Source organism: Hypomesus transpacificus, chromosome 23 (assembly GCF_021917145.1).
Source record: "Hypomesus transpacificus isolate Combined female chromosome 23, fHypTra1, whole genome shotgun sequence".
NCBI lineage: Eukaryota > Metazoa > Chordata > Actinopteri > Osmeriformes > Osmeridae > Hypomesus > Hypomesus transpacificus.
The window spans coordinates 6,979,627-6,994,689 of NC_061082.1; the positions used below are offsets into that span (position 1 = coordinate 6,979,627).

The 15,063-nt window shown below is 45.2% G+C and overlaps 2 protein-coding genes across 5 annotated transcripts; both read right to left on the bottom strand.

Moving 5' to 3' along the window:
- Positions 1-6,098: 6,098 nt before the first annotated feature.
- On the bottom strand, positions 6,099-8,562 carry LOC124485770 (small ubiquitin-related modifier 1-like). Its single transcript, XM_047047559.1, has 5 exons — positions 8,418-8,562; positions 7,761-7,841; positions 7,547-7,624; positions 6,967-7,038; positions 6,099-6,871 (listed from the first exon to the last, which is right to left on the bottom strand). Exons 1-5 carry the CDS (start codon positions 8,427-8,429, stop codon positions 6,803-6,805), a joined length of 312 nt encoding a protein of 103 aa, XP_046903515.1. The 5' UTR covers positions 8,430-8,562; the 3' UTR covers positions 6,099-6,802.
- A 69-nt stretch (positions 8,563-8,631) lies between these two features.
- On the bottom strand, positions 8,632-13,663 carry carf (calcium responsive transcription factor). 4 transcript variants are annotated; one of them, XM_047047557.1, is made up of 16 exons: positions 13,608-13,663; positions 12,864-13,010; positions 12,577-12,753; positions 12,297-12,411; positions 12,054-12,186; positions 11,890-11,971; positions 11,554-11,743; positions 11,357-11,468; positions 11,126-11,269; positions 10,741-11,025; positions 10,476-10,623; positions 10,282-10,351; positions 10,089-10,195; positions 9,770-9,956; positions 9,452-9,598; positions 8,632-9,313 (listed from the first exon to the last, which is right to left on the bottom strand). In XM_047047557.1, the coding sequence occupies exons 2-16, from the start codon at positions 12,990-12,992 to the stop codon at positions 9,246-9,248; spliced, it is 2,094 nt and encodes a 697-aa protein (XP_046903513.1). In that variant the 5' UTR covers positions 12,993-13,010; positions 13,608-13,663; the 3' UTR covers positions 8,632-9,245. The 4 variants fall into 4 exon arrangements, with proteins under 4 accessions (XP_046903513.1, XP_046903512.1, XP_046903511.1 ...); XM_047047556.1 differs by having other exon boundaries at positions 9,770-9,947; positions 12,852-13,010; XM_047047555.1 differs by having other exon boundaries at positions 12,852-13,010.
- Between the last annotated feature and the right edge of the window lie 1,400 nt (positions 13,664-15,063).

Sequence of the window (15,063 nt, forward strand, 5' to 3'; positions counted from 1 at the left end):
CTGAAAGACTGTCACAGGGGACCTGGCCAGAAAAGAGGAATCTCAGGAACTCTGAGGGGCCCCTTACACCTAGTGGGTGAGTTCACCACGCATGGAGATACATTGATCATCCGATACTATCTCCTATCTGTGCTGCAGGGTGGTGTTTATGGTGCAGGTCAGGGGTCACAGGTTGCAGAGTCGGCTCATGTGGGTTCAGTCTTCATTAATATCCTTTCGGATTAAGGTTGGAATGCTTTCCTCGCTGTGTGTCAGCTTACTATCTGCTACAAATGGCCCAGACTGGGACCATGGCTCATGTTTCAGAGTCACACACACACAATTACACACTCTTTCTGTTGCTCCCTCTGAGTCTTTGTTTCTGCTTCCCACCTCTGCCACCCCACCTATGCCAAAGCCTGTCCTGAATCTCTTCCCATTCATTGAACAGTCTCTCCCCCTAACCAGGACTGGAGGCTACTCTGAGAACCTGGGGGAATCAGTAGGCTCTCAAAGACCACAGAAGAAAAGTGGAGGGCAGAGACAGGAAGAAACTGACCGTCCAACCGGGAGAAGTAGGAAGTCAGGAGAAGACCCTGAAAAAGACCCAGAAACATTAGAGAGTACTATTGTGGACCCAGCTGGGGTAAGAGAGTGCAGAGCAGCACACTCAGTAGTCAACCCAGTCTATGAACAAAATTGAGTCAACGGCAACTAAAACCTGTGTTCAACCCGTCTGTCAGGTTCAGAAAAAGAAAAAGAGGAAAGGGAAGAAAGCAGAGCCCAACCAGAGGGGTTCCACCGATGAGGATGCCGGAAAGACGTCTTCATCTGGGAAGAAAACGAAGAGGGGGAAGGTCAAACACCAGGCTGAATTTGTCGTTGGTTAGTCTCAGTTTCAGATTTGATGGTGTACTTTGTACGAAAACAAAGACAAAAGACAAACGGCATAGCGTCACATCTTCTTCATTTTAAACTGGTTGTCTTTGGTTCTCTGTTTGGTTCAGGAAAAGCAAAGGTAAACATGGAGGTCGATCCTGGAGAGCGGATGGAGAAGGTCAAGGGTTTCAAAGAGACTTCACCTCTGCTGAGCCCTGACACAGTAGAGAAGGACCTAGGGGAGGAGGACCAAGAGGGGGACCGGGAGGCGGACGGGGAGGAGGGGGAGGAGGACTCATCTCTGGAGCTCCACACAAACCCTGATGCCTCTGAGGAGGACACGGCCTTATCGCCCGTTTCAGGAGGCTCCACCTCCCCATCCAATCAGAGAGACTCAAACAAGTCCAGCGTGGGCCAGGGAGGTCAGGCCTCATCACGTGGTCACCTGTCCTCATGCTCTGCCATCATGGCAACCGACCAGTTAGCACTGAAGCCTGTGGTGTCCGAAGCCAGCAACAGCACAGTAAATATGAACTATTGTGTAGTGATAACAACTACTGCATGTGTGAATCTTAATACAAGTTTCTCAGGGATGCCAGAAGAACATTGAACTAATTTGTGTTTTAACTAGACTAAGATCAAGGAGGACGTTGCTGCTGCCCGCAAGGAACAGCAGAGGGCAGTGTTAGCTGAGAAGGCAGAGCGACGAAGGCAAGAGGTGGAGAGGAAGAGGAGAGAGAGGGAGGAAGAGAGGAGGAGGCAACAGGGGAGAGAGGACAGGGAGGAGAGGATGAAGATGGAACTGGACGAGGAGAAGAGACAGAGAGCTGAGGAGCTCAGGTACAGACACATCCCTACTGTCTCCCTCGCCTCTGCACTTGTCCACTCGCCTAGATTTCAATACTCAATCCTCAAATTATAGGATTGGTGAAAAGTGTGGTCTCTTGATAAGAGTGGATCTACCCGTACCTGTGCAAATCTACATACCGGTAGTTATTGTAAAAAAAAAAGCACTTTCCCCACAGACTGAAAAGACTTGAGGAAGAGGAGGAGGGAAAACGACGTGCAGAGGAGGAGATGGAGCGAATAAGACGGGAGCAAGAGGAGGCTGAGAGGGACAGGAGGAGAAAGGAGGAAAAGAAGAGACAGCTGGAGCGTCTACAGAGGATGAGACAGGAGGAGGAGGAGCGCAGGGCGGGTGAGGAGCACGCACACAAGGACACCCCCAAAAAACACATGCTAACCCCTTTGGTCATTTCCCCCAAAACACACATGCTAACCCCTTTGGTCATTTCCCCCAAAACACACATGCTAACCCCTTTGGTCATTTCATCCAAAACACACATGCTAACCCCTTTGGTCATTTCATCCAAAACACACATGCTAACCTCTTTGGTCATTTCCCCCAAAACACACATACTAACCCCTTTGGTCATGTCATCCAAAACACACATGCTAACCCCTTTGGTAAATTCACCCAAAACACACATGCTAACAACTTTGGTAATTTTCTCCAAAACACACATACTAACCCCTTTGGTCATTTACCCCAAAACACATGCTAACCCCTTTTGTCATTACATCCAAAACACACATGCTAACCCCTTTGGTCATTTCCCCCAAAACACACATACTAACCCCTTTGGTCATGTCATCCAAAACACACATGCTAACCCCTTTGGTCATTTCCCCCAAAACACACATACTAACCCCTTTGGTCATGTCATCCAAAACACACATGCTAACCCCTTTGGTCATGTCATCCAAAACACACATGCTAACCCCTTTGGTAAATTCACCCAAAACACACATGCTAACAACTTTGGTAATTTTCTCCAAAACACACATACTAACCCCTTTGGTCATTTACCCCAAAACACATGCTAACCCCTTTTGTCATTACATCCAAAACACACATGCTAACCCCTTTGGTCATTTCCCCCAAAACACACATACTAACCCCTTTGGTCATGTCATCCAAAACACACATGCTAACCCCTTTGGTCATTTCCCCCAAAACACACATACTAACCCCTTTGGTCATGTCATCCAAAACACACATGCTAACCCCTTTGGTCATTTCATCCAAAACACACATGCTAACCTCTTTGGTCATTTCCCCCAAAACACACATACTAACCCCTTTGGTCATGTCATCCAAAACACACATGCTAACCCCTTTGGTAAATTCACCCAAAACACACATGCTAACAACTTTGGTAATTTTCTCCAAAACACACATACTAACCCCTTTGGTCATTTACCCCAAAACACAAATGCTAACCCCTTTGGTAATTTCTTTCAAAATACACATGCCAACCCCTTTGGTAATTTCATCGAAAACACACATGCTAGCCCCTTTTACCCCAAAACACAAACGCTAACCCCTTTGTTCATTTCATCCAAAACACACTTGCTAACCCCTTTGACCATTGCATCCAAAACACACATGCTAGCCCCTTTGGTCATTTCCCCCAAAACTGTGTAAAAACAACATTAGTGTAACAACAGTGTAATAACATAAAAACCTGTGTAATAACAACACACAACAAACAACTTTTTATTTTCACTCCTTAAATTTTTAACAGGAGTTAGTAGGCCTATAAACACCTTTAGTCATTTCCCCCAAAACACACATGCTAACCCCTTTGGTCTTTTAATCCAAAACACACATGCTAACCCCTTTGGTCATTTCATCCAAAACACACATGCTGACCCCCTTGGTCATTTAATCCAAAACACACATGCTAACCTCTTTGACCATTGCATCCAAAAGACACATGCTAACCCCTTTGGTTATTTCCCCCAAAACTGTGTAAAAACAACATTAGTGTAACAACAATGTAATAAAAACATAAGACCTTTTTATTTTCACTCCTTACATTCTTTACAGGAGTTATTAGGCCTGCAAACACCTTTAGTCATTTCATCCAAAACACACATGCTAACACCTTTGGTCATTTCATCCAAAACATACATGCTAAACCCTTTGGTCATTTCATCCAAAACACAAATGCTAACCCCTTTGGTCATTTAATCCAAAACACAAATGCTAACCCCTTTGGTAATTTGCCCTTAAACACACATGCTAACCCCTTTGGTCATTTCATCCAAAACACACTTGACTTCAGTGATTTCTAACTAACAAAATCAGTGATTTCTAACTAGTGCCATTGATAATTTGCTGACATTGTTAAAGAATGCTTACCTCAAATTTGCGATTGCAATATTGTGAGACCATGCATTCAATTATAATTACTGTCTTGTTTGATGTAGTTATAGTCCAAGTTACAAAACAAGGAGTTTAGCAATAACTGATTTATTTTATTTTTTAAAGACCTGGTCTAACTAGACCTACACTTGCGTAGAGCTGGTGTAGGTTTAGAAGTTGATTTAGGTCCAGATGGACAGTGTAAAATGTAATTTAGAATATAAGTAATGTACACACACCCCTCTAACATGAGATGTGTTTTTGGAGTTATGAAAGTGATAAAATTGCATATTTATTCAAACCAAAATGGAAATATGTACAAAATATACAAGCGGCATAACGTTCACAATATTTATGATTGCTAATGACGAGTCGCCTTTTTGATTAGCTGAAATGGAGCGGCAGAGACTGGAAGAGGAGAGGAGGAGAGAAGACGAGAGAAAGATGCTGTTGGAGATGGAGGAGGATGAGAAAATTGAGTACTTGCGCAGACGAAAGGAGGAAGAGGAAGAGAGAAGAAGAGTGGAGGAGGAGAGGAGGAAAAGAGAACATGAAGCTGCCCTCTGGGCAAGGGAGCAGGCTAGACTTCAAGCCGAGCTCCTGGCCAGGTACTATTAAGAAGCATCCATAGCAATAACCGTTAATTCGCTGTATAAAGATATATTTTAGATTTATTTGAATGCACTGGATGGTGTTGTCACATATGTCATCCAGCCACCCATGTCCCCCTCCTCCCCTGGTCTTCTGTCCTGCAGACAGCAGGCAGCTCTGGAACAGCAGCTTCGCTTCAGACGGGGTCTCCTGGTGGAAGCAGAGGCTCTGGGCCAGACGCAGGACATCTCCAGACCCTGGGTCTACTCCTACTTCACTCTCCTGCACCTCCTGGGCCTCTCAGACCCCATCTCAGACCCCTCCACCACCCAGGCAGACCCCACTAAAGAGATGGCATAAGTTGCAAAGGACGTGGTTTGTATCCCTGTAAGATACATACTGTGTGAGTTCTGGGGCTTCTAATAGGCTTTTAATTTCCTACAGATGCACTTACATTACAGCTTTTCTAAATGTAAAATCACACACGTCTACCACTTTTACATTTTGAAGACTATATAGCATTGCTAGTGAAGAATATTGTATTTTATTGTAAATAAAGTGTTACCTGTGCCTTGCTAAAACATACTAGGTATCATGTGAAAGGAGATTTAAATGTGTGGTGTTTTAATCAGCTTTATTAAAAACAACTGGTGCAGTCTCAATCTTTGGGTGCAACTTCTCCACAGCATATCCATATTATGGAGAAAAAAAACATTTTAATGTTTAGAACACGAGCATGACTAACTTCTTTAAATACTTCAGCTCTTCTGAAAGGGAGAATAGGCCACTACAAGAAACTCCCACAATGCACTAGTTACAGGCCTATTGGACGGCCCACTGATATTGGTTCCTCACTCTTTCTTGACTTGGAAGACTCCACACTTCCACAGATAGGTCTGTGATCATGTGTCCCTGTCTTTGGATTCTAGAAGAGGGGTTAAGAGGACCAAATAGGGTCTTGCAATCCCAAACCAAGTTGTATGGGTTTATGGTGGTGGTTTCAGCTATCATAAAACCCTTCAGAACATTCACGTTTGTAGACAGATAAGTGACTCGCAATATACAGAGAACAATGGAGGGCTGAGTATGTGATTGACTCCAGTATTTCTAACCAATAGAAATGTGCCATGGATAATTTGCTTACATTGTCAAAGAATGCTTACCTCGAGTTTGCAATTGCAATATTGTGAGACCTTGCATTCAATTATAATTACTGTCATGTTTGATGTAGTTATAGTCCAAGTTAGAAAACAAGGAATTTAGCAATAGCTGCTTTATAAGACCTGGTCTACCTAGACCTACACTTGTGTAGAGCTGGTGTAGATGTGGAAGTTGGTCTAGGTACAGATGGACAGTAAATGTAATTTAGAGTATAAGTAATACACACAATCCTCTCTCTCTCTGAATAAGTAAGCTAACATGAGATGGGTTTTTGGAATTAAGTTATAAAATGGCATATTTATTCAAACCAAAAAGGGAATAATATGTATACAAAATATACAAGCGGGATAACATTTATGCATGTTTTCATTGGAAAATATAAATGTGAACAATTATAGCGCTATACAACAACCTGAATTGTGTTAACATTATACATAATGTAGAATTATCCATAACTACAACAATTTAAATTGACTATTGTCAAGACCACAGTCTAGACACAAAGATGAGATAACTGATACAAACATCATGTAGACAATATGGTTTAAAAAAAGGTTGGCTGCTGATATTCATGCATGGCTGTCAATTGACAAGGTACTGAAAACCAACATGGGAAACTGCCTGTCATCTTGTAAAGTAAAACCTGAGCTTGATGACACCAGTAAAGTAATTGAGGAACCAGCTTAGCAGAGCATCCTTTGAGCTGGGCTTCACTGCTAGGAAGACACAGAAGGCTACATGACAAGGGATCAAAGACAACTCTTTTGAGGAACATTGATTGGTGCAATTTGGAAGCCCAGAGACATTACAGGATCTGGATGAGTAACAACAGGTCAACATGTTTCTTCCCTCAATCCTTTCCGTTTGGCAGATATTATCGCTGAGATCTCGAGGGAACACCAGTCAAATTAATCAGTAATCATACAAATATAAAATATTACCTAATAAACTAACTTAAGTGGAACACAGCAGGTAGAAGAATCATTCTGTCCAGTGCCCGCCTGTCTGTTCCTGGTAGACCTCAATCACATCTTCATCCTCCATTCCTAGCTAGAGTGTGAGATGAAAGTATAAGTTTACAACAGGTTACTTATTTTTTAGCGTTTAGAAAGTTCCCTCTGCAATGCAGATCAAGGGCACTTTACCTCTTTAGGAGTTTGGTTGTCTGAAATTCTCTGTCCCTCAAAGAGAAACCGGAGGCTGCTCATGTGGACTCCCTGTAGACACAGCAGAAATGGGACTTTCTCATCAGACACTTATCTACCTAGGTCAGCAAGGGACTGATACTAGGGGTGGGAATCTTGTGGTACCACACGACTCAAATCAATTGTTAGGGTCACGATTCCAGTGTTTCCCCTACCATTATATTAGTACGCCCCTCCCCCCCTTTTAGACTTTAGACAAACTCCCTGACTGTCCAGATCCCCTCTCCCAACTGTATATCCTGGTGGGACAGTCTGGAGAGGGGATCTGGATAGTGGGGTAGTGCGCTGTGGTTACAGGGATGTGGGCACTACGCTCTGTGCTGGATTTGAACCCAGGTCGTAGTTTTTTTAATAACATTTTGATTCAATATATGTTACATTAAGTATATATATTTAAAGAAACATTGACATTTGTGAATCGCTAGAAGGCTGAATTCATATGTGAATCGATTTTTTCCCCCCATCCCTAACTGATACCCTATACATTTTCAACGGACCAGAACGTTTTCTGTGTATCTACCTGTCTCTGGCTATATGATTCCTTTAACTTCTTCAGATGTGTTGTCATCTTCACCTTGAAGTGAATTTCACTGTTGTCCTGATGTTGGGAAAGATACAGTACCAAGTTAGGAACAACAATCTGCTGAAACATGTCAGCAAAAGGCTATGGAGTCTACTTGATCTGTAGACCTGATCTTAGACTCCAACACCTACCCAAGGCCTATACTTTTTACCTGTCCAATCACTTTCAATCTGATGTACTCTCCCCCATCCTTCTTATCCTCTGCATCATCCTGCCGTGAAGGTTTGGATTCCTGTAAACAAAGCAAGTTATAAGTACGGGTATGAGCCATACACAACCGACACAGTTCACCATCTACATGTAGTCATATATTAAATTACTGTACTGTTAGCTTGCCTGAAGAACCATAAAAAAATACGGCTAGCTAGTACTCAAGGAAGTCTATCTACTAGATTGCTAGGCTGCCACACTGGTTAGCCAGCAGGCATTACAATGTACATAGAGCTAGCTACTCTACAGTATCTAACATTGTCTTGGTAGTACCCAAAGTAGCTGGGCTAGCTTGCTGACTAGTTAGTTTTCCTAATTATGCGCATTCGTATCCAAGGACATTTTGCCAGTGTAGTTAGAGTGGAAGCTAAAGTTGGTATCAGCTAACTTAGCTAGCACTAATGCAAAGCTCGGTAGACTGGTTAGTGCTAAATAGATATCTAGCTAGCGAGCGTTACTGTAACTAGCTAGCTAGCTGTATCAGTATCAGACGAGAGTTTGGTGTTCGCAAGCTAGTCTACAAATTGTAGATATTGTATTTAACTGCAAAACTAACGGCAGCAGTCATGGCATTCGACAATAGCTAACTTTTACTTACTGTATCTGACATTGTATGTCTTGTTGTTTCAAACCAAGTGTTAGCTAGCTACAAATATTGTCAACCAGATTCTTGGTTTCTTTCTCAGCCAAACCTAGCCTACATGCAATGCTCAGCCAATGGACCCACACAGGGCCATATTAAAATGTATATGGCTCTGAGCCCACCCATTAGGGTTGCCATGTTAAATCGTAATATTCCCCGATCAAGGTGCCGAATAACTGGTTTGGATCTGGGTCATTGAAAAACATTGAAAGTGCCCTTTTCAATTACTCTGATTTGGATAACGTATTAGCTAAATACTTGAAGTTGAAGCGACAGTTAATAATTACTATTAAGACAATTAATAAATACTTTTATTTTGATCATGGTGTGAATAGCTGTTCACACCTGAAAACAATATGAACCTATTTAAACACTGCTTTTAATAGTAAAATGTATCTGACATATCTCCAGTGATGTGATGTTCATCATTTACATAATTAGTTGGATTTCACTGTAAAATTACATCATTCAAAAATACATAGCTAATATCTTTCTGTTCATTTAGTGTAAGTTTGAAGCAGGCCCATAATACCAGCACATTCATTAGCATTATCCAAACTGCTTTTTTTTTGCCTTGTCACTTGGGCCTGTACAATTCTAGCAGCTGATGGCAATGTTGAGTTCAGATCCCAGCTCTGCATGGCTAGCTTAGTGTGGCTCCTAAACTGATTTTAGGTTTCGGCTCCAGTGCAAGATTCTCTTCCCATTACAGTGCAAGCCGATAAGAGTCTATTACTGAAGACTAGTAGCATGTATTCTAATGATCTCCAGCAGGATAAACAGTCAGTTTCCTGGGTTTATAGTTATGTCCGTGTTCTGCTCTTCTGCCTGATGCCCTAAGCTAGTCAGATCTGAGGGAGACAGAGGAAGGAAGGAGACAGAGGGAAGGAGAAGGTTAGGATTTTAGAATGTATATTTCCAACAGAACATTAAACCCCAATATAGGCCTTGGGAACACTTTCCTCCTTAGTCTTAGTCAATTTTCTCACCCACGGTTGCAGGGTCTACTATTTGAACTGGGATGATCTGCCTATCCTCCAGCAGGATTGGGTGTGACCTCCCCTCGTTGGACCCTCCGCCCATGCTGACCACAGGACCCATTCCCAGCACAGCCGACGTGTCAGCCAGAATCAGACCTGGAACACAACACATCTTTATTGATCACAAGACGGAAACAAACTCTCATTAGTAAAACTTTACTAGGAAATAAATGTACTATGTCATTACAGATTACAATGTGTTTATTTCTGCTGTCGCATTTTAATAGAACAGTTTACTCATGGCATCATGTCAGAGCGTGGGAATACCTTCGCACCGTGAGGGACCAGCCTGAAGGAACTGCGAGGGGTTGACCAACAGGGGTTGAGGGGGCGAGGGGCCAGGCAGATCCAGGGGGTCTGTGGTCGTTAGCGTGGCGCTGGGTGTGATAGGAGGTGACTGGGACAGTGCTCCATCATAGGAGTACAGGGCTGGGACTGGCTGGAGCTGGATTCCCTGCAGTGGGCAGGGACAGACATGTCATCGATTGTACACGCTGCAAAAAGGGACACACAGCACATACACTGACAGTATGAGACTGGGGTGACCCCACTGTCTAGCCAGTGAGTGAGCCCGACTGGAACAGACCTGCAGCTGGGCGAATATCTTGGGCTGCAAGGAGGTAAGAGAGCTGAAGAGCTGCACAGCCTCTGGAGACAGAGTGTCACTGCCCTCCAGCACACCCCTGGTGAGGCCTACAGGTGGATGGAGAGACAGGTCAGACCTGGGGATAAGACCCTTCCATGGGGACAGGGAAGCATGATTTGGAGTTGAGAAGTACCTTCGGCAGTAGCAGGGGTGAGGGTCAAGGTGACAGTCTCAGTCAGGGGGTCTCCACATATACCTCCCCACTGGCAGGCCAGAAAGACAACAGGATACATTTACAAGGTAATTAGAAGAACACCACATATAAAAAGGGTAGGCCTGCAAATGGCTGGTGTTGTGGTGGAGAAAGAGTTCTGCCTACTCCTGTACCTGTGTGCCTGTGAGGGCTCCAGACAGCTGCAGGGTCTTTTGGGCCTCGTGGATGTGGTTCTTGATGTCATTGACAGTGGGGAAGTAGCACAGATTATGTCTCTCTGGCACCTCCTCAGATTTAAACATCTCCCTCTCCACAAACTTCCTGGCAACACATGAATAAGACGGGTCAGCACCATGGAACCTAATGAGCCAGGGGGAAACTCTGTGGCCGACATCATAGGATCCAATGTCCCACAGGAGCACAGTGGTGGGTCTTCACCTGAGCTGCTTGCGGACGGTGTAGACTTGATGGTGGCCGTGAGCCACCAGCTCCCGGATCTTCTCTGCCACGCGGGGGTGGAGGCGAGAGGGCACCGAGCCCCCGTCCTCCGTCAGACCTCCCTCTTCCTCCTCCCCCTCGTCCTCAGCCTCCTCCTTGACCTCCTCAGCCTCCACCTTCACCTCCTCCACCTTTGTTGGGAAGAGATCTGGGGGCGGGGGAGGGATGGGTGCCTCCATGTCGTGGTACAAGTGAGCTTTCTGAGTGGGCAGCTGCATGTAGTACCTATTAGAAGTAGTGACACTTCAACATGACAGTATGGTGGAACACAAATGTAACAAGGATGGATGCCAGTGCTTATGGTGGTCAGATATATGTCTATGACCTGAGGACCCCTCCTGCATCCCGTAGCGTCTTCCTCAGGCTGGAGAAAGCCTTCTCCTGCTCCTGACGCACCACCTTCTTGTCCACCTTGGGGTCGGTGGGAACCCGGTACTCTGGAAACTTCTGCACCTTCTTGATATAGATCCTACAGCACGGGAGCACCATCATCAACATCCCACAGAGATTCCCACTCACAATGTGTGTTGATGTGAGTGTGTGTGTGTTTGTGTACCTGGCAGGACACGTGGCTTTGTAATCGATGTTGACCTGCTCACTGGTCTTCTTTGGCTGGAGGCCTTTCCTTCGTGGGCCATATTGGCACTCCATCACTATGGCTCTGCTGCCTGCGGAAACAGAAGAGACTTAACTGGCTCACTGTTTACACTCCGTGAGAGTCAGCTCGGAAAAATCCAGGGGGGTTGGTCCTACCTGCGTTCACAAAGGGAATGCCGTCGTACGGCACGTACTGAGACTTCCACATGAGGCGCGTGGCGGGCTTGGCGGGCGAGGGCGACTGGCGCGTGCCGAACACACAGCTGGTCTGCTGCTTGTGATGCAGGAGGATGGTCTCCAGCTCCGCCTCTGTAGCGCAGAAGCCCCGGTACGAGTCCCCGATCTTCTGCTCGCACACCACACAGGACAAAGTCAGCCACCGCTGCTCCAAGACCAGCATTAGAACAACGGACGATCCGTCACTCTCTTCCCCTCCTTTCAGGGGTTGTGAGGAATGACTCTGATTGGACAAGTGCTGGAGGCTGTACCAACCTCTCCGTTGCGTAGCCTGTGGGCCCAGGAGGGTGCGTTGGCTGGGAGGGGCTTCAGAGGGGGAGTGAAACAGTCCTGGGACCTGCGTGACAACCGATCACATTGTTTTACACACCTCAGGTAGAGAGCTGGGCCTGTTAGGAGTGGCTGGTCTGTGGGCTTACCTGCTGGGAGATACTTTTGCTGAGGATGTGTTAGTAGCTGGAGGTGAAGGGGTCAGACCACTGCTGGTATCTGGGACAGCTGTTAGCGTTATGGTCTGCATGCCATCCTGGCTATCCTTATCCACAGCAGAGCCTAAACAAATCCAGTCAACTTCCAGGTCAATAAAGGGCAAGAGGTTATCTATGTATTGCAAGCATCAGTGGCAAGTAAAGACAGGTAAGTAAGCAGTAAGCAAGACCTACCTGCGGAGTCAACCATGTCCAAAAGCGGACCACGAGGAAGAAGGACCTGAGCCCCGAGCTGATTGGACGGAATTACATACACCTCTCTGCTCTCGGACTCACCTGTCAGAATAACCTGATAAGACACAGAGAATACTTTAGAACCACTATGCAACCTTCTCACTATTCATTTTGCACACAGGGGCTATGCCTGTGCAGCAGAACAAGCAATACATAGCGTGTATTGCTTGCACTGTGTCTTTAGCAATCGTAATAATGAAGCAAAGGCCCTCTGTCTCACCATGCGTTCACAATGCAGGGGAAGTCCATTTTGGTCCAGAATAAGGAACTCATGGGCCTGGTTCGGGTCAGGTTTAAGGGAGTTCTGGATGGATAAACAGTTGACTGGATCCTGGGTGTTGACTAGCAGCTCTGAGGATTCAGTCTTTGTCTGCACTATTGTAAGTTTACTCGGCACCTTAAATAAGATACAAATATATCCAAAGTTGTACGAATCATGGATGAATGTAAGGTCTCAGTAGTTGTGACCCCTGACTTATGAATATCTATCACAACCTCAATCTTTACCACTGGTGCACTGTTGTCAGGTCCCTGGTCTGTCCTGATGGAAAATGCTTGTCCTATAGTCAACGCTGGCTCTGAAAGCGTCTCTTCCATGGCCTCGAGCTCCTGCTCAGCCCTCTCACGCTCGTCCATCTTCCTTGGACCAGGCTCCTAATAAGAACACATCCACATATTTACTTGAAATAAATTGCTACTATACATAATATTTACAGTGTTTTAATTATAAATCAATAAGTGTTTAATCTAATGCTGATTTGAGCTAGGTGCATAAAAAGGATTGGTGTCTTATGTCTTATAAGGATGTGGTTGAAGGAAGATCGTTGCTTGTGTGTACAGATAGTTTACCGTAGATAAACTAGATTAGTTTATCTACGGTAATAGGAAATCTTAAGGTATTTATCTTGCACAGATTACAAAAGTTAGTTAGGCTTAAAATTGTTTGAATGACTAGGGCAGACTTAAGCAAACCTGCCACATAGACAAAGTCTAGCAACCATCCTGGTACTAAAATGTATTTGTAACGCCATATTGTTGGACTGAAACGTCGCTGTTGACAAACTGTTAGCCTTTGCGGGCTAGCAAGCTAATAAGCGATCGAGTGGCGGGCTAATGTTTTGCTAACATCCAGTCAAATGAAGCAGAGTTCACATTGGTCTATAGCCTTGTAGCCTGACTGAACGATTTCCAGGGGTTGTGGGGGACTATTTATAGAGAATGGGTTGGAAATTCAAAACGAGTCTACTCAACCTCGTCTTCACCCGGACTCCGTTCCAGTTTGCCTCGTTCCCGTCCCAACAACGAAATGCGAGGGTACATAGCAGCGTTGGGTAGAGACATAATGCAGTACTCTTTTCTACCACAGAGTGGTGTTGCGTCCCTGTTATGTATGGATTTTCGACTGTTTAATACATAGATTTTTCCCATTTCCCCATTTCATGGGACCAGCATGTCCACATCTTCTGCAGGGACCAAAGGGGTTATTGAAACGGGGTATCAGCAGAGTTCCATGACTCAAACGAAAACCATTCTGTCTTGCTTTCAAAAGTCAAAAATCTGCCTCAGCACTCCTACAAAGAAAACTGGACTGGGTATGTATGGGCAGGACCTGGAGGAGCGCTTGCGTACTGCTATGTTGTACCAGCTGATCCTTTGTCATGTCTAAACTAACAGTTCTGGGTTGGAGCTGAGCCTTTAACAATGAGGCCTGCACGCTAGAGAGAGAGGAATCTGAGGCCTGTGGTCCCAAGCTGGGAGTAGCCTGGGAGGGAGGGATGTCCCTGATCCACATACAGAGAGATTAGACCTCAGACACAAGGCCCCCGTTTCAATTGCATCCTGATCCTTGCTGGCTTTTACTGTGAGAGCAGCTACAGGGTCTTCTCTGGAAGTGTTTGAGTGTTAGGGCGAGAAAGAGGGAAACGTTAAGTGAGACATAAAAGACAGGCTATGAATTCCTACCTTTCCAGTACCCTGGAGCTTTGGCATATCCAAACCACCTGCTGATCTGAATGCAGGCCAAAACCAATTATGGCCCAACACCAGCCATGCCCCCCTTCTTCCCGTCTGCTGTCTGACCACACACACACAGACAATCGAGGAAACATTTGACTTTTGGAATGTCGTGATCTAACTACTGTATGAATTGTGGTGTGTTTCCCGTGTTTCCAGCTGTCCTGCGAAGGACCAGTGTCAGTTTCTCTGGTTGTCGAGTTGTGTAATAGCTACTTGGTCTGCACTACACAGTTCTGGGTTGTCGAAAGGGGGGGGAGATATCTGTGGGGAAAAAGCCCCTGTTTGGACAAGACCCCCTCACTGTCCTCCGTGTGAACATTTTTGGCCCTGCATTCACAAAAGCCGTTCACAAAGGGGGAGAGGCTGTCTGCTGGGCTGGCTTGCATGACTGCACTGTTTCAATCACCTTTCACCCTCCCAACCCTGCTACGCCTTCACCCCCAGCCTCATCCATCCCTGACTGAGGCATAAGGTCCTGTCCCTGATCCCTAGACTGACTGGCTAGCAGTGGGCCACACTGGATCATTTGGGCCTTTGGGTTTGTCTATAGATGTCTAACAGATTCTTAGCAATAATCACACATTCTCACTCTTCCTTTAGAACTGTTGCAGCTAATAGTTATATAATGGTTATGTATTGCATAGGGGTCCCAACAGCGATTCAGTCCCTATACGTCTGTATTCTGCCACTG

Coding starts and splice junctions, on each gene's coding strand:
- LOC124485770 (XM_047047559.1), bottom strand. Junction 7,039..7,546: donor AATCATATAGCCAGAGACAG/GTAGATACACAG, acceptor CTGTGTCTACAG/GGAGTCCACATGAGCAGCCT. Junction 6,872..6,966: donor ACAACCAAACTCCTAAAGAG/GTAAAGTGCCCT, acceptor CTCACACTCTAG/CTAGGAATGGAGGATGAAGA.
- carf (XM_047047555.1), bottom strand. CDS start 12,992: ATGGACGAGCGTGAGAGGGCTGAGCAGGAGCTCGAGGCCATGGAAGAG. Junction 12,754..12,851: donor CACCAGTGGTAAAGATTGAG/GTTGTGATAGAT, acceptor ATCTTATTTAAG/GTGCCGAGTAAACTTACAAT. Junction 9,957..10,088: donor AGATATTCGCCCAGCTGCAG/GTCTGTTCCAGT, acceptor TGCCCACTGCAG/GGAATCCAGCTCCAGCCAGT.